Source organism: Macrosteles quadrilineatus, unplaced genomic scaffold (assembly GCF_028750875.1).
Source record: "Macrosteles quadrilineatus isolate MER2022 unplaced genomic scaffold, UCM_ALF_1.0 Scaffold_9__3_contigs__length_116548681, whole genome shotgun sequence".
Taxonomy (NCBI): Eukaryota; Metazoa; Arthropoda; class Insecta; order Hemiptera; family Cicadellidae; genus Macrosteles; species Macrosteles quadrilineatus.
The window spans coordinates 15,301,915-15,325,192 of NW_026542602.1; the positions used below are offsets into that span (position 1 = coordinate 15,301,915).

General features: G+C 37.4%; 1 protein-coding gene across 1 annotated transcript in view; it reads left to right on the forward strand.

The window, feature by feature from the left end:
- Nucleotides 1–9,499: 9,499 nt before the first annotated feature.
- Nucleotides 9,500–23,278, forward strand: part of LOC129001990 (cilia- and flagella-associated protein 58-like) — a 64,593-nt gene continuing 50,814 nt past the window's right edge. Inside the window, exons 1-2 of the mRNA XM_054429461.1 lie at nucleotides 9,500–9,858; nucleotides 14,542–14,628. Of these exons, the coding sequence (XP_054285436.1) occupies nucleotides 9,742–9,858; nucleotides 14,542–14,628 (204 nt within the window). The 5' untranslated portion in view covers nucleotides 9,500–9,741. The remainder of the gene's footprint in view (nucleotides 9,859–14,541; nucleotides 14,629–23,278) is intronic.

Here is a 23,278-nt window from a genome sequence, read left to right on the forward strand (position 1 = left end):
CTAAGAATTTTACAGACTGTACGGGATGTATAATGGTTTCATCGAGAAGAAGAGACAGATTCGGATCTTTGTTGGACCTGTTTGAGATTCGAAAGTTGATTAGCTGGGTCTTCGCAGTGTTAGTTTTTAGAAGGTTATCATCAAACCACTGAAGCAAGGTATTCGCCTCGAGGAATGCCATTTGCTCGAGTGACTCTAGGGAAGGACTGGATAGTGTCAGGGAGGTATCATCTGCAAAAAGGCACAGTTTACCTTGAGCTACACATGAGGGGAGGTCATTTATGAAGAGCAGGAATAGCACAGGGCCAAGAACGGATCCCTGAGGCACACCTCTCGTTACAGGGGTTTCTGAAGACTTAAATCTGCTTTGATAACCGGTGTGATCTATGGATTGTATTTCAACACATTGTTTCCTGCCTTTTAAAAATGACGAAAACCACTCAGAAGCAACTCCTCGGACTCCCATATCATTCAATTTGGCTAGTAAGAGGTCATGGTCGACCATGTCGAAAGCCTTACTCAAATCGAAGAAAATACCCATTGCGTGTTTCTTTGTGTCTAGGCCCTGCACTACTTGGTTCAGTAAAGAAAATATTGCACTCGTGGTACTTTTACTTTTGACAAATCCATGCTGATCTTTAAAAATTATATTGTTCTTTTTGGCAAAAGCCCAAAGCCTCTCCAAAACAGCCTTTTCATATATCTTAGATAAACTTGAGAGCATAGATATGGGCCTATAATTGTCACATTTCGTGTGCTCTCCCCTTTTGTGGATTGGCCTTATAACAACAAGTTTTAGCGCGTTGGGGAATCGTCCATGAAGAAATGAGTGATTTACAAGATTTGTTAGTGGACTCACAATGAAATCTGAAAATTCTCTTAGTATCATTGGGGGTATTTCATCAGCTCCTGAGCTTATCTTATTCTTTAATTGATTAATTATTTGTTTTATTTCTGGTTCTATTGTTGGAAATAGGAAAAATGAGTTATGTTTAATGTTTTGTCTAGAAGTGGTGTTGCTTGTAGCTCTGTAATCGGAATGTTTTGTTACATCTGAAAAGAACGTATTAAATACTTCGGATACTAAGGAAGGGTCGTAAATAGTTTTTCCTCCCTCAACTTCAAGACAAACCTTATCCATCTTTCTATTCTTTGGGGCCTTATTATGATTAATCAAACTCCAAATCGCCTTTGATCTGTTATCTGCACTGTCAATTCTTTTAGATATAACAATGGATTTGGCGCTTCTTATCATTGTGCGATATTTTGATTTAAGATGGAGAAAATGGCGTCTCAAAGTATGAGAAGAATCAAGGTCCTTTGTTTCCTTGTACCAGAATAGCAGCTCGTCCTTCATTGCAAGTAGATCCTTACTTGCATGGAATTTAAAAACGTTTCTTTGCTTAGCACGGATGATTTTTTTGGGAAAAGCAATGTCAAACAAATACTTAAACTGATCATAGAACGCTTCAAATTTTTTGTCGACATCATCAGTCTCCATCATGTCCGTCCAAGTTTCTCGGCTTAGAAGGCATTTGAAAACCCCTTTGTTAGAGTCGTTAAATACTCTGGCGAATCTTGTTATTTTTGGGGGGCGGTCAGATGAGATATGTGATGGCATAATAACAGCCTGAGCGTGGTGATCAGACAAAGCCGAAACAATAACAGAGCTCTCGAATGATGAACAATCTGTAATTATATGATCTATTAAAGTTTTGGAGCCTAAAACTTCTCTAGTAAAATTTTTAACTATGTTTTTGAGGCCATACGATGATAATAAAGCCAAATACTTAGTTGTTTGAAGAGTGTTGTCTGATAAGTCAATGTTAAAGTCCCCCATGAGTATAATATTTAAATGCTTTCCTTTTAAATCATCCAATAATTCAGACACTTTATCAATAAATATATCAACTTGGTTACATGGAGGACGGTAGACTGCTACTATTAAGTTTTTAACTGTAGGGCTGATTGAAAGCGATATGGCTGCTAACTCACAAACTCCCTCTATGCAGTATTTCGTACAGTCTAGAGGTTTGCACTTCAATAATGTTTTGCTCCAGATACCAACTCCTCCATGCTTCATATGCATACGACAGAAAGATGATTTATATTCATAACCATCAATTTTTAGGTTTTCTATTTGCATAGTTTTTAAGTTGTGTTCAGTTAGACATAATACATCAGGGTTTTCTTCATTTAGAAATATTTCCAGCTCATCTTTTTTACATAACAAACCCCTTATGTTCTGATGAATGGCTTTAAGGGACGGTGCACCCTGGCCTACAGTATACCTTTGAGGAACTGCCTCCAAGGAACACCCGTTGGCTTCTGTGCTTCCCCTAAAAAATGACTGTTATGTATGGTACGGGTGAAAGGTTTTCTTTTGTGGGTAATAGGAATTGGAGTAGGTTTTGTGCTGAAAGTAGATGTATATTTTGCATGTGATGTGGAGTTTTTGGGTTGGATATCAGTATCTATTGTGGGTGATGATGGTGAGTTTGTGATGGATTTTGAACCATTGATGTAGGATGTGATAAGGTTTGCCAGGGTTACTTTACCCCTCCAGTTTAGGTGTAGAACATGCCGGGTAAAGTGCTGGCGGGATAAGGAGTCGAGTGAAACATAGTTCACGTTTTCATGAGCTGAAGCTAGAGACTGAAGTTTACAATTAATTTCATTGATTTTAACATTTGAATGTGGAAGGTCGTGTCTCTTAGGGAGAGCAACTACTAAAACGTTAGGTGTTGACAGCGTTTTCAAAACTTGAGCCAAGTCGTCTACAAACTCGCTACAGCGCCCGTTCACATCGACATTGTTGGTGCCCCCCATAATGACTACAAAGTCTTCCCTCGCCATACTTTTGGTACAATCTATTACATTTTCCATAACCTGTTTCATCTCTGCTCCCGGTTTTACATAACCAACAACATTACAATGATCTTTTAGATCCCATCTCAAGTTGGACGACAAAGAGCGACCATGGCTGTCACTAAAAACTTTGATTGTCGGGCCATTAACTAACATTTCTGGCTGTTTATACTTGCGCCTTTGTGGATGGGAAGGTTTTGTGGTACTTTTGTGGGTGAGAGGTTTATTTATGACTGGTGGAGTCGTGAGAGGGTTGTCAGAGGTTGTATCGGGAGTCAAGGTTGACAACGGTAAAAAACGGTTTTGTGTTAAGATAGTATCAGTGGGAGGTGTAAGAGGGGCACGCTGGACAGGAGATGAGGGTTTTTGTCGCTTTACAATTTTCCAAGAGCCACTGTCACTTCGCCTTACTACCAAAGGTGTATGTTTTTTTAGGATTTTGGTGAACATGATCACTCACTGGGTCATTAGACACAGATAAGAGATCATTACAACCTTCAGAGATAGAAAAATCCTTGTACCATTCACAGAAGCTTACCCTATTATTGTTTTTCTTAGAACAGTAGCAGTTAAGAACAATTTTTGCATTTAAAACTACATTCAGTCCACACTCAAAACTGTTGTTTTGTCTTTGAAAAAAGACAGATTTGAACCGGTCTTTACTGATTTTTAAACTATCGGTTAAACGTACAGCATGTTGTAGATTTAAGTCGTCTAGGGTGTCAAGATGGAATGCTTCTTTGCTAGCAATGTTTACAAACAATAGACTCCAGTGTGTGCCCTTTCCCACAACCTCAGACTCAGGAGTGGTGGTAAGTGTTAGACTTTCATTGTTGTTAACACAGAAGAAGGCGTATTTATATGAATCAAAATTCAAAGAAGTCAATTGGCTTTTAACAACATCATCTGAACCATGCTTTAAAAGTTCACCAACCGCGGGACTAACAAACAGCGCTCGGGAGGTGACTGCGTTGCTACAATCATTGAGAGACTGAAAATATGATTGTATGACTGTGTCATCCAACCATTTATCGGCGATCATAGTTTTTTGCCGCTTGACCAACTTTTCAAGTTCTTCAAGTTTTACCGTTAGATCTTTTTTTGCTTTTAAAGCATCGTTCATTTTGCTGGTGATGTTTTTCATTTTGTCATTATCATTTACAATTAACGTGTTTCTGTTTTCACTATTAGATAGAGCATCTTTCAAAGAATTGTTTTCATCCTTGATTTCATCAAGAGCGGACTGTAGCTTTCTAATACTTATTTTGTATGACTCTAAGTCCTTACTCATTGCCTCATTGGCCTCAATTACTGTATCCTGAAGTTGAAATGACTTATTAAGCTCTGCACGCTTGTCCTTTTTAAAGCTATTTAAAAAATCATTCAATTGGGAGATTTCAAACTTCAGCTCATCGTTTGTTGACTTAAGGTCATTTTTTTCTATCGTAACCCTGTCAATTGTGTGTACAAGATGTGTAATGCCATCAACTAAAACATGACAATTAGCTTCAGGATAATTTACAACCATTGAATTGAGCTCAGAAGCTATGGATATTAAAGCATTCTCAGACTTACTGTCTAAATTCAAGTTTAAATACCCCCGCCGCAGCAAACCTGCCGTCTAAGCGAATTTCCATTTGGCTGAATTGATTTTCAATTGATCTATTTAAATAACATCTTAGGTTTAACGAGTACCTAGGTATGCTGCTACAAGGAAACTAATAAAGTGTGTTTTTAGTAAAATATTGATAGCTTACTATAAAATAAATAAATTTGCCAAGTTTGATCAAAATATATCCATAAACAAGGAAACTACAACATTTGGAAATATTCTCCATAAGAATAACATGGGAATTTTAAATTTACCATTTTTTTAGTTTTCTCCGTAACCAATAACCGTAAAAAAACACTTTGATATACTGAATTGTTTGTTTTTTTAAGCTCTTCAAGAAGGTTTAGAGAAAAATTGGGAAATTTTGTGTTTTGAGGGTCAAAAGTGAGAAAAACCTTTTTTTACCCCATAAAACCCCCCATAAAACCCTGTTCCCATGGTCCGATCATGCTGGATCGCGAACTCATTCAAGTTTATCCCGCCTTACACCTTCAAACCAAATTTCATCAAAATCGGATAAAAATTACTCAAGTTATCGTGTTCACGGACACATATATATATATATATATATATATATATATATATATATACATATATAAAAATTTGAACGAATGGTGTTTTTGGCCTCTGGGGACATCAAAATGAAAAAGTAAATCGGTCCCGGGCCTAAGTCTTACCATGAGACCTACGGTAATAGCTACTTCCCTATAGGGAAATTCGCTAAAACAAACTATTTTCTATGAAACTCATGTTTATACACAACAACAACAAATTAAGTAAGCAATAATACTTTAATTAAAGTTTGTATTAGTCACATAACAGTAAAATCAATGTTGAATAAGCAAAAATAATAGAGTGGATGGAGTCAGATCTCGGTGTTGGTTATACAGACTCGGAGCCTGGCCGCAGATGTCCTCCGAGTCGCAGGGAAGCAAGACAATCGCAAGACGACTAGCAGACTTCACCCGGTTCCTGCAGATTACAAGCGGCAGACAGCTACACGTGCATGTTTTGATGGTTGCATCTCAAGCCGGGGCGGCGCAGCCGGGTAGTGTTATTTGGTGCTGTCAGGATGGTAGTACAGGGACAGCAACAGATGGACATGCGCGGGTTTGAATGCGCAGTCGTATTTACAGTTCTCGCTGGCAGGCCTATCGTAGGGTTAGTGACACTGTTTGTTTGTAACATTCAACTACTTACAAGGTCCGTTTGAAGTGTTAAAACACATCACAAAACAATAAAATGCCACAGTATAACAGCAGATTCCTCAAACAGAGCCTACTAACACGATATAATCACAGATTAACCGGCAGCGAATTCACGTGTATTCTTCTCAGGCAGATCAGTTCTGCCAACCTTCGTGGACTTAATCATAACTGTTTATATGAGTGCGAACACATTTTTGTGATCGATAGGGCAATAATAGTTTCGTACACAGTAGGTATTCAAATTGTAATCGTGTGTCAAGAATTTCATTTGTTTTGTTTCTTAAAGTAATTTCCACTACAACAACGCCGAGACTGTTTTGTTGATGTTGTTTACTACTTCTGTATTTGTTTGTTGTTTTTCACCAAAGAAAAATATATAGCTTTATTATTATAAGGTATTGATGGTGCTATATAGAAAAATAGCCAAAAGTAAGACACAACCAAAGTTTGAGATTTAGCCTCATAAACGCTAAAACATCACCAACATGAAACGCACGCAAGCTTCACATTTTACAATAGTATGAGTATACTTTTGTATCTTGTATCATTCAAAGTCAATGGTTTACATGTAAATTGATGTATGAAAAGTAGACTCGTAGTAATCCGGCAGATATAGGATGATACTGCGCCAGATTAGTGAAGATTCCGGCTCACTTGAATGTCATCAATCAACTTAAAATGGACAAAACAAGTGTTTTATTGTACCAAAACAATTATTATGAGTAGGGATTTGTCACTTCTCAAGACCACCTGTTTGGAGATCCGTATCGAGAATCGCAATCGATCGTCAAAATTTGATTCCGATACCAATCCCCTACACTACACATGTGCCCACACCTTCGAAAATCACTATTGCACCGATGACACATGACGACGATGACCACGGACGGAAGACGTTGATATTGCCCAAACCACCGCTTGAGATGATCATAATTTACCATGATCATGGAATACGACGACAACGCCTACACAACCGTGGGAGGTATTCATGATTTTGCCGCGATCATGCAAGACGACGATGACGTTACCGTGACCGCGGGAGTTGGTGATGATGACGATGATGTCTACACGGTCACGGGAGATGGTAAGAATTTTGCCTCAATCGTTGAAGATGATGAATATGTCTACAAATAGGGCGAAAAATTTTAATGAATTCGCCGCGACGTTGGAAGACGATTATGATGTTTCCGTTACCGTTAAGCTCCTAAATACAGTCACACTAGACAATGTGAATTAAACTCTTACACAAACGTGTCTCAAGTTCAATTCCCCACCACACCCGTCAAAAGACGCCGGATTACATGGAGTGCCGGAGTGGTGCAGTGCCAGATTATGGACGGTCTACATTGTACTAATCATAACTTACTACACACGTACTATGCTTAATATCATTTATTAAGTACGGAGTATTTAATACTCCATAGGTACAGTTTGACCAATGGTGTTCCCTTAGCCAATAGAATGCTCTCATTTTTTACGTATTAAAAAACCACAGCTGAAATAAAAATTATGCGGTTCGGCCAAAGTTTCTGTGCACGTGACCAGGGGCCCTATTTTTGAAATGGTTGACTGTTGAGTTGAGTGTCGAGTCATTCTATTTCCAATCGTTTCGTATTTTTGAAACTGTTGACGGTGGACTTATACAACCAAAACTACTCAACACCTATCGAGCTGTTGAGTGGAGGTTGACTGCACTTTCTTCTTCCTCTCTTTCGGCAAAAAATTACTCTTTTTGAGACGACGCCATATTGTTTTGTTATTGCTTTAATTTACTAATTGCGATTTAGAGGTTATGTATTTGTTGTCAATGTATTAGCACCCAATTAGGCGATTGTTTTCTGTAGAATAATCGCATTTTAATTTTATTTACTGTGTCAATACTAGACTATTTAATCAAGGGTTTTATTCTTGTTGGAATGTTTGAAATAGACTAGCCATACTAATTGAACTTATTATAAGATAATTATTGTTATTAGACCTATGATTTAAGGTATTAAAGATTGTGGTAGAGAAAAACAATATCATAGTTTGTTTCAATACCATTCGCCTAATAAAGGGATCAAATTAATTTAAGTTACGATATGCTTTCAGTGCAATGGCAAATAGCCGCTTTAACCTAAATAAAAAACAATTAAAAATAACATAAAACAAACCGATGAAGGAAACTAAAATAAGGTGATGTGTTCCGAAATAGAGACGAAGAAAGCAAATAATAATGTATTTAGGATCAGTGTAGGACCTAAAGTAAAGTGTAGCCTATGCCTAAACTTATAATTAGCTACACCCTAAAACAAACATCCATAGTAAATTTTATTTTTTATACTTAAGTTTATTACTTTATTTAGTTTACTTTAGTTAATTACTTAAGTTAAGGTACTTTGCAATCACTAAGATTAAGCAAGACATAACCTCAATCTCAATCTCTCAAGAACGGAGTTGACAGTTTACCTCAGTGTCTCGAAATATGGCAGATTGAGATTAGCTGCCAGATTTTAGAGTAAGAAGAGGTTAATCGAAGTCCGCAAGAACTCTGCATTGTGATTGGTTCAAAATGACGTCATCTGAATTTTTGACGGTCGTATGCTCTACATTTCCACCACGAGTCTCTCAACTAGTGATTCCCAACTCGCTTCCCAACTGTTGGGTTTCAAAAATACCAAATCATGTTGTTGGTTGAGTTGAGTGCTGACGATTGACTCAACTGTCAACCATTTCAAAAATAGGGCCCCAGATCCGGTCGGGCATAGGCATAGATAAAACATATGTTTTATCTATGGTATGGGCGTGGAGGTTGGTGTGGTACTTTTGTGAAAACATATTTTGTGTCTTGCTATTCACCCCTACTCCCAGCACTGCCAAACCGATACCCGCATGCATGTTTTGGCATAGACTAAACCAACACAAGCAGACTTCTCATCCCATTGTACATTTTGGAATCTCGTTTATCGTGTCTATAATTCATGTCCGATGACACTGATCGATAGTGTCGCCGAGTTATTGTTTCTATTATTTTAAGGTTAATTTCAGGGGCGGTTCCAGGGAGCCCCCCCCCCTGGAGCAGGAGAAAATTTCAAAAAAACGTATGTTCATAATAATTTAATATTATTATAATTAGATTTGTGTTGATACCTAAAGGAAAATCTCGGCACCATCGGTATTTAGAACAAGTATTTGTGCCAACAATCAACGTCAAAATGTGAGTACGGTACCAGGATTTCAATACCAACAGGACAGGGCCTATAAGCGCCTGTGTTCTAATTTACAAAAGTATGGAATACCCTCCAGATCCCCGTTGTTTAGGGGGTAAACAGCCCACAGCCCAAGATTCCAAGTAATGGCCCCTCCGAGAATCCGTGCTGGTGGTGCTGGAGCACGGCCGCCTTTGGTTAAAGGTGGCCATGGCTGGAGCCACCCCTGGTTAATTTAAAAAATTTTTCTTAATTTTATAAGTTTTAATTTTTAACCCTCATTTTCTCCGTATTAAAAAACCACAGCTGAAATAAAAATATTGTGCGGCCGAATCGTACCACGGCCGCTTTCAACTACCTGTACATCTTGGCATCGACCAAACTGTATAATGCAAATAATAAAATATCTTACTTCCTATTACCATTCAGTTATCTTTGCTTGGTCTTAATATTCATATCAATGGTCTTAAACTTCCGTTTCCTTCATCGATCTATGTTTATTGTTTGTTTATTATTGTTGTGTAGGATGGAAAAGGAACAGTTTGTTTGATCGTATATATTCAGTTAACTTAGGTTATAGATTGCGGCTGTGATTATGTTTGATTACTAGTTGCTTGTACAGTTACAGTAGTTTGAATACAATGATACAATTAATTTAAAAATTAACAAGTTTACAGTAATTAGAAACGTGAAAGTTTAAAATTTAATAAACATGAAGAAGATTGTGTATGCTCAGAAGACAACACTGAGAATGATGGCAGTATGATATATTTGCATGGTTTTCCTGCACCTTTATTTTTTATGTAGATTTCACAACTAAGACCAGAACTACGTTTTTGGAGGCTCCCCTACATTACTACTCAAAATGAGTGTGAAAAATTTCCAATTAAGTGAAAACTCGTCTGTTTTTGATCACAAAGCATGTACTATTATTTCGTATCCCAACACTAACTTCACAAGTATTGCAAGTTCCAGTATAGTTGTAAGTTTTAGAAATTTTATTTTAAATTGACTAGCCTATCCAATAACTAATTGTATTATTTGCAATATTCCACTATTGATTACTATATTTGTAATGGTAAAGTGTAATAAATTCTAACACTAACAAGTTTAAATGATAAGTGTTTGAACTATGAACAATTTAAAAACCAGGCTATGTGGACAATTTAAAAACCAGGCTATGTGGACGCATAAGTTGTATCACATTAGAAATAGGCTAGGCCAGGCCATTAACAAACTTAGCCTTTTTTGTAGCCTAGATAACTTATTAAGTTATTATGTAGTTTTATTCACTTCTATTTTGGATATAACTTAGGCCTACTTAACTTTTAACTGTTAAGTAGTTTGTGAAGTTAGGCAACTAGTTTATTTCTCATTGAGTCTGGGTTAACTTAGACCTAATTAAGTTAATATAAAATATTGTGAAACTTTGATAGGCCTAGCCGATGACTCCATCGGATTATCAAACAATAAAAGTATCGATTCGATGGATAGCATTTAACCAAACTTAAGGTAACAAATTAATTACGTAATTACCAAACGAACTTTAGTTAATCAAAACCCAAACATTTGATATTGATTTTAAGCTAGATCAATTGATATTGTATTGGAGTCAGATATCAAAGTTTGGCTGCACTTTCAGGGCCGGATTTTGCATTTTTGCGCCCCTAGGCCCAAATAATTTTCCGCCCCCTAGTCTGGTCACATTTCTTCAAATCTTTATTAAAAACTAAATAATTCCCATAGGCCTAAGTTAACTGCTTGAATAACACTCCTCTTTGGAATCAGAGCAAGTTTTTTTTAAGAATTGACTTGTTTAGCCTTAACAAAATGCCTTCTTAAACACGTTATTTAGCAATTTTATGCTTTTAATAAATGCTCACGTTTGTGGCCGTGGTGGGACTGACTGAAAGAAAAAACTCAACGACCAGAGCATTCCTGCAAAAAATACATGGCCATTGATTCCAATTACGGGCCCAATAAACATGAACTCCATACAGTACGTCATACCATAGATTAAACCTGCTCCTTTAGTAGATTTGTCATCATTTTGGATTAGCTGAAAACAATTCTTGTTATTTTGTTTAAGGAGTATGTTTTATCTATGTTTAAACCTAGTTTATCCAAAATAAAACGGTCTAATGATTAAAAATATGTCGTCTCCTGTTTATTTTACTAAAATTACGTCAAAACTAACGTACAGTCTCACCAACATGAACTAGACATAAAAAAAATTAGAATTAACAATGTCATCAGAATCCGACTTGAGTAATATTTAATATATGGTCGTACTGCATCTAGATTAAATATGCAGAGTGGTTTCCAAAGCAAAACAGAGCAATATTCCGGCTAACCGTACCGACCTTACATAGGTCTGAGGAGAAAATGACAGCATTAATGATGTTTTGGAGGGTATTGAATTTTTCTAAAATCTAATGCAAACTGAGATTAATATTTTTTCGTTAATTTGAAAGGTAAGTACATCGTTGATTTGATATTCAACACAACTTATTATATATTTTAACTTGATCCTGCAGATTGTTGTAAACTAATCAAAAGACTTAACTTTTGAGGTGAGAGTGATGTCTAGCACGCATGCGCCCCTAATCAATCTGACCAATAGTACCGAGCCCGAGCCAGCATGCATACCCCTTGGGCGCTCGTCATCGTCAACATCCCTAGAGCCTACTCCCGTATAACCAATGTTCTTTGACCTTTCCAAATTTTGTAATGAAATTGATGCGTGATTCTGAAAATAGATTACATTTCCTAACAATTATTTCTTCTTATGAAATTCAGAATCACAATGATTTGGAGTTTTTTTATCAACTAAGTTATGACTTTTTATTTTAGGGAGCCTAGGTATAAAAAAATTACTCTCGGCCGTGCGCCCTCTGGGACCATGCGCCCATAGGCCCGGGCCTATTGGGAAATCCGGCCCTGTGCACTTTAAGCCTACTTTGGGTCCTACACTCATTCGAATGAAAATATCGATTACTCGATTGTTTCATTCGAAATATCGTTTGGTTAGTTAGGTTAGGTTAACCTTACCTAACCAACCAAATGATATATCGAATGAAACAATCGATTAATCGATATATCGATTGATATTTTCATTTGAATTCTGAGTGTAGGACCTAAAGTAAAGTGCAGCCCAAAGTTTTGCCAACAAAAATCACCTAGGCCTAGCCTAATTTTAGCGTTTGGATAAAAATAAGTTACAATAGAAAAATAATTTTTTTATGAATTGATTGACAATCTATTGTGATAATTTTCATGAAAACCAAACAGGGATGACTACTGAATATTGTTATATTGATATAATAAGTTAGTCATTCAGACAAGAAAGAAAATAACTTCCCAGGTCAAGTTTACAGTCAATTTTTTTTTACTCAAAATCTACCTCCGCACAAACTAACTTAGGTAACTGAAGTTTAGGCATCACTTAACCAGGGCCGAACTTACCTAGGGGCGGACGGGGCGAGCGCCCGGGGCCCCCGGGCCCCGAAGGGGCCCCTTGCACAGTAGTTTTTATTAATATCTTCGAAAATTAATCAGACACTTACCGAATGATCTTCTTTTTTAACAGCTTTATTGTCGTTATCTTATATTTAAGGTTATTGTTAGATGAACTTTAAGGTATTACTAGGACCAAAATTCTTGACTCTAAGGGACTTTTCCTCAGGGTTGCACTGGGCCCCGCGCTTAGATCTAGTTTACACGAGCATAGCTGCTAGGCTGTGACGGACCAGTTTGAGTTTCAATGAAGCCGTTCACACAAACCTACGGCCGTGGTGATCAAGTTGAAGGGGGCCCCTTCGCTTGGGGCAAAAAATACAATAAATAATATGAAAACTCTTGTCCTAACGTAGAACGTAACTTGTACAATTGTGTTGGGGTTAAATGGAGATTCAATTGAGATTTAATACTTTTGAAAAATAAAAACATTGTTTGAAAAATCTGTTTTATTAGATGTTATTCTTTTACCTCTAAGTATATGCCATTCACGATTTTAAGGGGCAGAAGTATTATATTACCCATTCAATTAAAAGGTTTTATAAAATAGTAATTAAGTTATACGTCGAAATTCGGATCTTCAATTTAGTCGATCAAAATCAAAATCAAAGAGTCAAAATCATTCAGCGCCAGTAGGATAAAAAATCTATATAGACATTTTATGACAACTAGGGTCGTCTGATGTTAACAAAAATTACATTATTTGGGAGCGGGCGAGCGTTGTCGACTGTAATCGTAAAAAAGCGCTCAACAAGCAGCTGCAACAATTAATGATAATGAGCTGATAAGGGATCCTGTCTAGTCTTGTATGTCTCACGCACGCGCATACACATACATACAATGCCTTATCGCCAATCCAAAACAATTTAAATCACTCCCAGTGTGTTTTTGGTTGACATTATCATACATTTGTGTTGTATTTTATTATTAATTCTGCAAACACTACAAAGAACAAATTAATGTTGTATTGAATGTTATGTTTGTGTTGTATTAATTTATATTGAATACATTTAAACATCTTTCAGTTCACTCATATAAATGGTTAGCTTGTGATTGGTTATTAGACTTGTATTGTAACATTTTACTCGTCAAGAAAAAAACTCAAACTCGTAAAAGTTCTTAATGGTACTTTTCATGCTAGGACTTTTAACATATTATACAAACGAGAATTCCATGCCAAAACCACTATGAAAATAAACATAAGTCATAGTTTATGATTTTATAGTTTTAGTGCAGCCAAGAAATGTAGGAAAAGCAGGAGGTTTTAATTGCCATGCCAACGTGACCAACGTATCAGAGTAGGAAGTGACATTTATTTATAGGGAAAATAACTATGTTCTAAACTTTATAATGATTAATCTATAAAAAGTAAACTTTAAAATTGTTTTGACTTGTATCTTATAAACTTAGTACAGTAAAGGTTTGTTAGTAAAATTATAGTAAGTTATAAAATATATTAAAGCTTTAAAAGTTTATGCATTATCTCTGACTTACATCACGTGTTTAAATATAACTTATTCCATTAATTAATGTTAGTTATTTTTCATTTGAGTTTTCATTCAAGCACCAAATAGAATGTGTATTACAGTAAATAAATTAAATTAAACCTTTTACAAGTACGTGTTATTTTATTTTTATTTTATCTATAGTTTTCATTATTTGTTGCAAAGGATATTACATTTTAATGTATTGCAAAAAATGTGTAAGGTACCTGCTAGGTATATTACAATTTTATAAATACAATAATTACAACAAGAACAAATCATAAAATAACACCGTACATTGTAGCTATTTTCAGACTTAAAATATTACATACAATTAGTTTATGCAAAATACAGCATTCCAACAGGTTTACATATTAATTCACCTTGAAATTAGCTATTTGAAATTAGTGTGCATGTAAATGCGTTACATTGTGTACCGTATATGTTCTCGTATAATCATACTGGGGGCCCCATCGGCAAATTCGCCCGGGGCCTCTGAAGTCCTAAGTCCGGCCCTGCACTTAACACTCGAGACATATAAATAAGAAAAATAACATTAAGTACCTAGGTACCTAAGTTAATGTGCTAATATTTTAATATAGGTTACACCACAATAATTAGGTAGGTATGTTCATCTCAATTACAATACTGTCTTTATGTTTTAGTCAGTCAGGGAGCCACAGACCAAAGATGAATATCGTATTACAGAAATTGAGAAGGAAATCCATTCATTGGAATCCGTTTGTAAATCTGTAAGTTTGCAACTATCTTAGCCTAAATACATTCACTCTATGGAGTCTGACATGCCCTAACACACAGGGAATTTTAAGAAATTTATACATATATGTCAATTAAATTGACAACTCAGTCAACTCCAGGGTGAATTCCATGTATAATTTAAATTATAACATTTTATAGTTTCCACCCTAAATATTTGTTTGAATCAAAAACTTAATAACATTGGCCGATGATGCCCATGGTGCCCATCCCCCCCAAAAGACGAAAAAACCCAAAGGTGCGCGAGTCCCCCCCAAAATTTAACCACCCGCTCCACGGCCATGGGATCAGTCTGGGGGGTCTGTAGGAGTGGGTTACGGTAGTGCTCCCCTGGAAATTTTAGAAATTTTAGACATAAAATAGATGGGTTTTTATAATTTGAGGCACCTGATTAGAAGTTGGTTTGGTTATCAAATCAAATCAAATCAAAATCTCCTTTATTCATGAATGTACAAGTACAAAGAATAGAGTCAGTGAGTACTTATTGCAGGCCCGTTTTTGACCCTGTCAGCGCCCTAGGCACAACTAATAGTAGCGCCCCTTTGCAATATACATAACAGGGTGTCCACAAATCGGGAAAACTGGGAAATCCGTGAATTATGAGTGAGTTTTTTAAACCGGGAATTATGCATTAAATTTGTATTTTCTACCTGGAATTGTCATTTTTCCGTGATCCCGCATAACAACAGACCGCCATGATGATATCTACAAAGCCACGAGGGATGATCAGAATATTGCCGCGATCACGGAAAACCATGATAATGCCCACGCGACCGCGGGAAACAGCAAGAATTTGCCCACGATCGCCGAAGACGATAATGATCTCCACACAACTGCGGGAAATTATTAACATTTTGCCGCAATTGCGGGAGGCGATTAGGATGTTTTCACGACCGCTGAAGATGATTAGGATGGTTACAGGACTGCGGGAGATACAATAATAATAGGCCTACGAGAGGGATGTAGAATTATGCCGCGATCGTGCAAGACGATGATAATGTCCACATGACCGCGGGAAAAAATCAGAATTTTTCCATTGACGGAAGACGATGATCTCCACATGGTCGCAGGAGATGATTACCATTTTCCCCCAATGGCGGGATGCGATTACTATGTTCAAACGATCACTGGGAACAATATAAAGATGTCTTCACGGCCGTGAGGGGTAATCAGAATTTTATTGCGATCGCGCAAGAATATGTAATGTCCGTCCACTCGATCGCAGGAAAATATCAAAATTTTTTGCCTTATTTGCGGAAGACGGTAGGCCTAATGATCTCCAAAAGAGCGTGGGAGATTAATACTATTTTGCTGCAATCGCAGGAGGCGATTACCATATCTACATGACCACGGGTGACAACTTAATGATGTCTTTACGGCCGCGAGTGTTGATCAGATTTTGCCCACGATCGCGCAAGGCGATGATAATGTCCACACGACCACGGTAAAAGATAAGAATTTTGCCTCATTCACGGTAGACGATGACAATCTCCTCACGACCGCGGAATATGTTCATATATTGCCGCGATCATGGAAGACGATAATTATTTCTACACGACCGCGGAAAATAGTCAGAATTTTGCCGCAATCGCGGGAGACGATTACGATGTCTACACGGCCGCGAGGGATCATCAGAAGTTTACCGCGATCGCATGCAAATACAACCACAATTTTTTTATTTTCCAATTTTTTGGCGCCCCCAAAAAAAACCAATTGCCTCGCGCCCTAGGCACGTGCCTACCGTGCCTATTCGGTAAATCGGCCCTGACTTATTGTCTATTCACAATATTTTAAATTGTAAAATTCCTCAAAGGAGTAAATTGCTTTTTCTACTAGGTAATTTTTTAGTTTAAAGTAAAATTTCCTACTACTACATTCATTTTTTATATCTTTTGGTAAAAAATTTATATATCTTTTAAGGCCTCTATACACTGTGTTTTTTTTATAAAATTCTAAATTATGTCTGTTTTGTATAACATATTGTGCATTTCTGGTATTAATTATATCTATTACTGGTAGGCCTACTTAGTTCTAACTGTATTTTTGGTAAATGGTGCTGCTTAGTATATTTTATTGTCTCGTATATATAAACTCCAAACACTGTCAGGATTTCCAAATTATAAAAATGATACTATACACTTTCAATCCAATTTAAACATAGCATTAATCTAATAGCTTTCTTTTGTAACAGAAGTATTTGATTAAGGTTTGATTTTGAGGTCCCTCCGTACACACTAATTCCGTATGATATAAATGAATGTACAAAAGCATAATTTGAACCCCATTTGAACCACGAACACCCACTTCACAATAACATCACCACGTATCAACACACCTTTAAATTTAAATTATTACTAAAACCGAAAAAATCGTAGTATGGCTACATACTCTAATAGGACATCAGTAATAATATCACGAAACTTACTAAAAGTGTTAACTTATTAGTTGATCAAATATTTCATACAAGTACAACCCGTTTGCCGGTTGGTTTACAACATACACGTCAACACGGGCGGCGGGAATCGGGATGTAAACAAAGCTACTACACTAGCGAGCAGTTAGTAGCACTAGCGAGCTCACTCGCCACTCGGTTGCCGCCAGTACAGTGCTAGCGCATCTCGCCGGCCATGCTTAACCTGACGAGTTGTGTCATAACACAACTTAAGCATAAATATAAAACATATTTTATATTTATGCTTCATTGTGAGCACTGCTTGTCTTTAATGTCCATACATTATAAAAATAATTATTTGTTGACAAAAAGTTGTATTTTAAAACGTTTTTATTAGCTCGCTTTCTTGTCCGGTACAAATTTTGCAATCAATTTTATACTAACTTCCCAATGACCTAGAGACTTGAAACTTGAAACATAGCTCACAAATGGAAGACAATGCAATATTATATCATTTAATTTTCATATTTTCTTTGGGCTACGCCCCACGGGCTTGTTTTTATTAACTCGCTTTCTTGAAAATTTTGATACTTCCCGATGAGCTAGAGACATAAAACTTGAAACATAGCTCACAAATGGCTAACAATGCAATATTATATAATTTAATTTTCATATTTCCCTTGGGCTACGCCCCACTGGCTTCCAAATTTTTCATGTTTACATTTTGAAAGAATGTAAATATATCAATTAATTTATGTCAGCTGTTAATACTTAAATTTGACAGTTCAAAGAGCAGAGGTTAAGAGGGTAAGAGGTAGTTATGCTCCCAAGAGATTTTTTATACAAACAAACATTTCAAAATAAAGATAAAACAATCTGATTGCAGATATAAAGGTGTTTGTTAATAATGTAATTTGTTATTTATTTAGTATTCTATATAGTAAACAATAAATTAAATAGATTGATATAATATTTATAGTTAGTAATCAGGCCATACATTCAATCTAATACATAATTATATGAAAAGAAACTCAAATAAACCTTAGATTTCCCACATGCCTCTGTCCTAATCTGATATAGATGCATGGAATAGATTTAATATCCACACACATTAAAAACTAAAAAGTATAAAATAGTTTATAAATAAACAACTTTTTAAAACAAAACAAAACGTTTTTAAATGCACTAAAAAGTGGAAAATAGTTTATAAATATGTGGAGAGTATAAATACTTGTAAGATTTAAAACAAAAAAATGTGGGGTGCATGCAATTGATAATAGATGAGTGAACGAATCTATGTATCGTGTATAGCGGAGTCGGAGAAAAGTTGTCCGCTTGTCTGTGAGTCCGTGAGTCCGTGAGTGTGTTCGCACCTAAAACTCAAGAACCGTTGCACTTATAACGTTCAAATTTTGCACAAATAGTTATGACACCAGTGTAAAGACACCATTAAAATTCTAGACGATTCCGCTCAGTAGTAATTATAAAATACTTAAAAAACATTTTTAAATTTGTCCCATAAGAATAACATTAGGAGCTACCTTCTTCTTCTTTTTATTTGTTTACGTTTTGCGACCAACAATTTTGTTGTCTACTTAAGGCAGAGAGAACGACTTTTACTCTAAGCTCTTTCATTCATGTAGTAAACAGTTTGGCGTCTATGATGAATATATATCATTATAATTTCACAGCTTTCAGAATAATGTTATTTAAGCTAATTAAATTTCACAACTTTTAGAATAATAAATTGAACTTAACAATATTAGTCGGCAGTTATATACCGTTTATGTTCAGTATTAAAATTCACCTTTAAATTAAAAGTATATAGGTTTGTATGTATTTAGAACAAAGCAGCTTTTTACATTATTCAATTTAATGTTGGCATTGAATATTAAATATTCAAAGATGTTGGTATATTTTTGTACTAAAATGCTATGCGAAGGGGGGGGAACAGGTCCCCGACGTAGAGAGTGGTAAAGGAAGCGGAAAGGTGAGCAGTGAAAAGAAAGGAGTACGGAAACCCTTTATGACTGTTAAATTAACGTATCTGTAAATGCTATAACAACTAATAACTTAAATTAAAATTAACTTAAATGCTATGGAAAGATAGGGAAACAGGTCTACGATGTAGGAAGTAGTGAAGGAAATAGTGAAGAAAGTAGTCAAGGCGAGCGCTGCGGAATGTGGGGGGCCTTTATGACAGTTAGAATAATGTATCTGCAATTCTAAAAATGCTAAGGGAAGGGAGAGAAACAGGTCCACGACGTAGGAAGTGGTGAAGGAAGTAGTCAATGTGAGCAGTCCGGAGTGTGGGAAGCCTTTGTGACAATTAGAATAATGTATCTTCAATTCTAAAAATGCTATGGGAAGGGAGGGAAACAGGTCCACGACTTAGGAAGCAATAAAGGAAGTAGTCAAGGCGAGCAGTCCGGAGTGTAGAAACCCTTTGTGGCAGTTAGATTAATATACCTGCAATACTAAAATGCTATAGGAAGGGAAGGAAACAGGTCCACGACGTAGGAAGCGGTGTTGGAAGTAGTCAAGGCGAGCAGTCCGGAGTGTAGAAACTCTTTGCGACAGTTAGATAATATACCTGCAATAATAAATGCGATAGGAAGGGAGGTAAACAGGTCCACGACGTAGGAAGTGGTAATGAAAGTAGTCGAGGCGAGCATTCTGGAGTGTAGAAACCCTTTGTGACAGATTAGTGTAACTGCAATTCTAAAATGCTATGGGAAGGGAGGGAAACAGGTCCACGACGTAGGAAGTGGTAATGGAAGTAGTCGGGGCAAGAGTTCTGGAGTGTAGAAACCCTTTGTGACAGTTAGATTAATGTAACTGCAATATTAAAATGCTATAGGAAGGGAGGGAAACAGGTCCACGACGTAGGAAGCGGTAAAGGAAGTAGTCAAGGCGAGCAGTCCGGAGTGTAGAAACCCTTTGTGGCAGTTAGATTAATATACCTGCAATACTAAAATGCTATAGGAAGGGAAGGACACAGGCCCACGACGTAGGAAGCGGTGATGGAAGTAGTCAGGGCGAGCAGTCCGGAGTGTAGAAACTCTTTGTGACAGTTAGAATTATATACCTGCAATACTAAAATGCTAAAGGAAGGGAGGGAAACAGGTCCAAGACGTAGGAAGTGGTAATGGAAGTAGTCGAGGCAAGCATTCTGGAGTGTAGAAACCATTTGTGACGGTTAGATTAATGTAACTGCAATATTAAAATGCAATAGGAAGGGAGGGAAACAGGTCCACGACGTAGGAAGTGGTAATGGAAGTAGTCGAGGCGAGCATTCTGGAGTGTAGAAACCCTTTGTGACAATTAGATTAATGTAACTACAATTCTAAAATGCTATGGGAAGGGAGGGATACAGGTCCACGACGTAGGAAGTGGTAATAGAAGTAGTCGAGGCGAGCAGGCCGGAGTGTAGAAACCCTTTGTGACAGTTAGATTAGTGTAACTGCAATTCTAAAATGCTATGGGAAGGGAGGGAAAATGGTCCACGACGTAGGATGTGGTAATGGAAGTAGTCGAGGTTAGCATTCTTGAGTGTAGAAACCCTTTGTGACAGTTAGATTAGTGTAACTGCAATTCTAAAATGCTATGGGAAGGGAGGGAAACAGGTCCACGACGTAGGAAGTGGTAATAGAAGTAGTCGAGGCGAGCAGGCCGGAGTGTAGAAACCCTTTGTGACAGTTAGATTAGTGTAACTGCAATTCTAAAATGCTATGGGAAGGGAGGGAAACAGGTCCACGACGTAGGAAGTGGTGAAGGAAGTAGTCAAGGCGAGCAGTCCGGAGTGTGGGAACCCTTTGTGCAAGTTAAATTAATCTTTTTGAAATTCTAAAATGGTATAGGAAGGGAGGAAAACAGGTCCACGACGTAGGAAGCGGTGAAGGATGTAGTCAAGGTGAACAGTCCGGAGTGTGGGAACCCTTTGTGAAAGTTAAATAAATCTATTTGAAATTCTAAAATGCTATAGGAAGGGTGGGAAAAAGGTCTACGACGTAGGAAGTGGTGAAGGAAGTAGTCGAGGCGAGCATTCCGGAGTGTATAAACCCTTTGTGACAATTAAAATAATGTACAGTATCTGCAATTCTAAAAATGCTATGGGAAGGGAGGGAAACAGGTCTACGACGTAGGAAGTGGTGAAGGGAGTAGTCGAGGCGAGGAGTCTGGAGTGTGGGAACCCTTTGAGACAGTTAGATTAATGTATCTGCAATAATAAAATTCTATGAGAAGAGAGGGAAACAGGTCCACGACGTAGGAAGTGGTGAAGGAAGTAGTCAAGTGGAACAGTTCAGAGTGTGGGAACTCTTTGTGATGGGAACTCTTTGACAGTTAGATTAATGTATCTGCAATAATAAAATGCTATGAGAAGAGAGGGAAACAGGAAATACATTACGTATATTACCATAATGACTTTGGTTAATTAATGGACGAGAAGTTAGGATTGTTGTTGACTGAGATTTGGTTTTTTTAAGAGGTTGGCAGCCCCTTTTAACCTTGCATTTGCCCGTCCACATAGACTAAAGGCCAGGCGCACACAGGCGATTTTGAGTCGCGCAACAGTTGCCCGACTAAAATGTTCAACATTGTTTTAAATTGGAGTGCGCACACAAAGGAAACAGTCTGGGGGCAGTCGCGCAACTTTTGCAACCGATGTTCTCGGACCCAATTTGCCAGCGACTGCTCTGCGACTCAATTGCTGCGGGACTGTCGCTCCAGGTTTGGTATCCATTGAAACAAGTGTAGATGCGCACACATGTAACTAAATAGTCGCTGTGTCGCTCAGTCTCATCACCCCAGGAGTTCAACTACTCGTGGCCAGAACTGTCACTAGTATTTGCTCTCTTGTTGTGTGAAGTTTTTAGAAAATTACAAGTATGAGTGTGCGTGATGAGGATGTCGAACAATTAATTGATGAAGTTGAGAAGAGGCGGACTATAAAGTCATTGAAACTGTCCTTTCACAAGTCGCTCACTATATATGGGATGAACCCAGTATCTTCTCTTTTTCTTTCGCGCGCGAAACTTCAGCAACAAAGCACATACTACGGCTGTATCATTGAAATCCATTCGGAACGCTGTAACGAATGTATTTCCAACACGTCTCAAGACTAGATCCACGACTAAAAAGTTGCCTGTGTGCGCACTCCAGCTCAACTGTCGCTAGACTTCAGAGTCTCCGAGAGAGTTGCGCAACAGTCCCCCGATTAGTCCCGAGGGCAACTGTTGCGCAACTCAAAATCGCCTGTGTGCGCCTGGCCTAAGCGCCCGTGCGTGGATCGTTCACAGCAAAGCAAGGGGTGAGCCGGTACAGGACAAAGCTGAACTGTACTGATAAAATTTAGTGGCAGTGACCTGGATCCGAACCCACGACATCGCTGCCTTGGGCCCGAAGTCCGCGTGACGCTACCGACTGAGCCACCGACTCACCATTATTTGCCCCGACTCATGGGTTGATTTGCCCATACAAATAACATTATTGTGTTCACCAGTGACACCGGTAAGTATGCTAGGTGTGGGTGGACTCTTTCATTATTGCGCTCATGTTCACTCATCCCGTTACGCGCAGAATAAGCGTACTACTAGTAATAGTTCAATAGGTGAAGGTAATTGTAAATTATTTATTGCATGCACCCCACTTTTTTTGTTTTAAATCTTACAAGTATTTATACTCTCCACATATTTATAAATTATTTTCCACTTTTTAGTGCGTTTAAAAACGTTTTGTTTTAAAAAGTTTTTTATTTATAAATTATTTTAATTCCCCCCCCCCCCAAATCTAAAAAAACATCACTAAATCTCAAATTCCCCCCCAAAATTTAATTGTGTAGCGCAGTTCGCGCTATCAAATCATTCTGTGGGCACCCCTGCCGATGATAGTGTGCTCGCTCTAGCTAACTGTCATTTCTGATTCCTGTTTCTATAAACCTTTTACCCTACATAAAAAACTACTTCTACTGTTTTATAGAAACTAGTGTACATGTTGCTCGAATTCAAGCAATTGCAATGAATTACAGGAATTATTTCAAAACGAATAACAGTCATATTTACAATGAGTTTAAAAGAGTCAACTCAAAGATTACCGGTGTGTAACTCAGACCATGTTTATCTTCGTTATTGATAAACCTAAAGCATTCCGGCCGGTTTTCTCCTTCTCAAAATGCCTCGCTGTACAGGCAACACAGGTCATTGATAGAGGGCCAATTGAGAACGAAAAGTCGT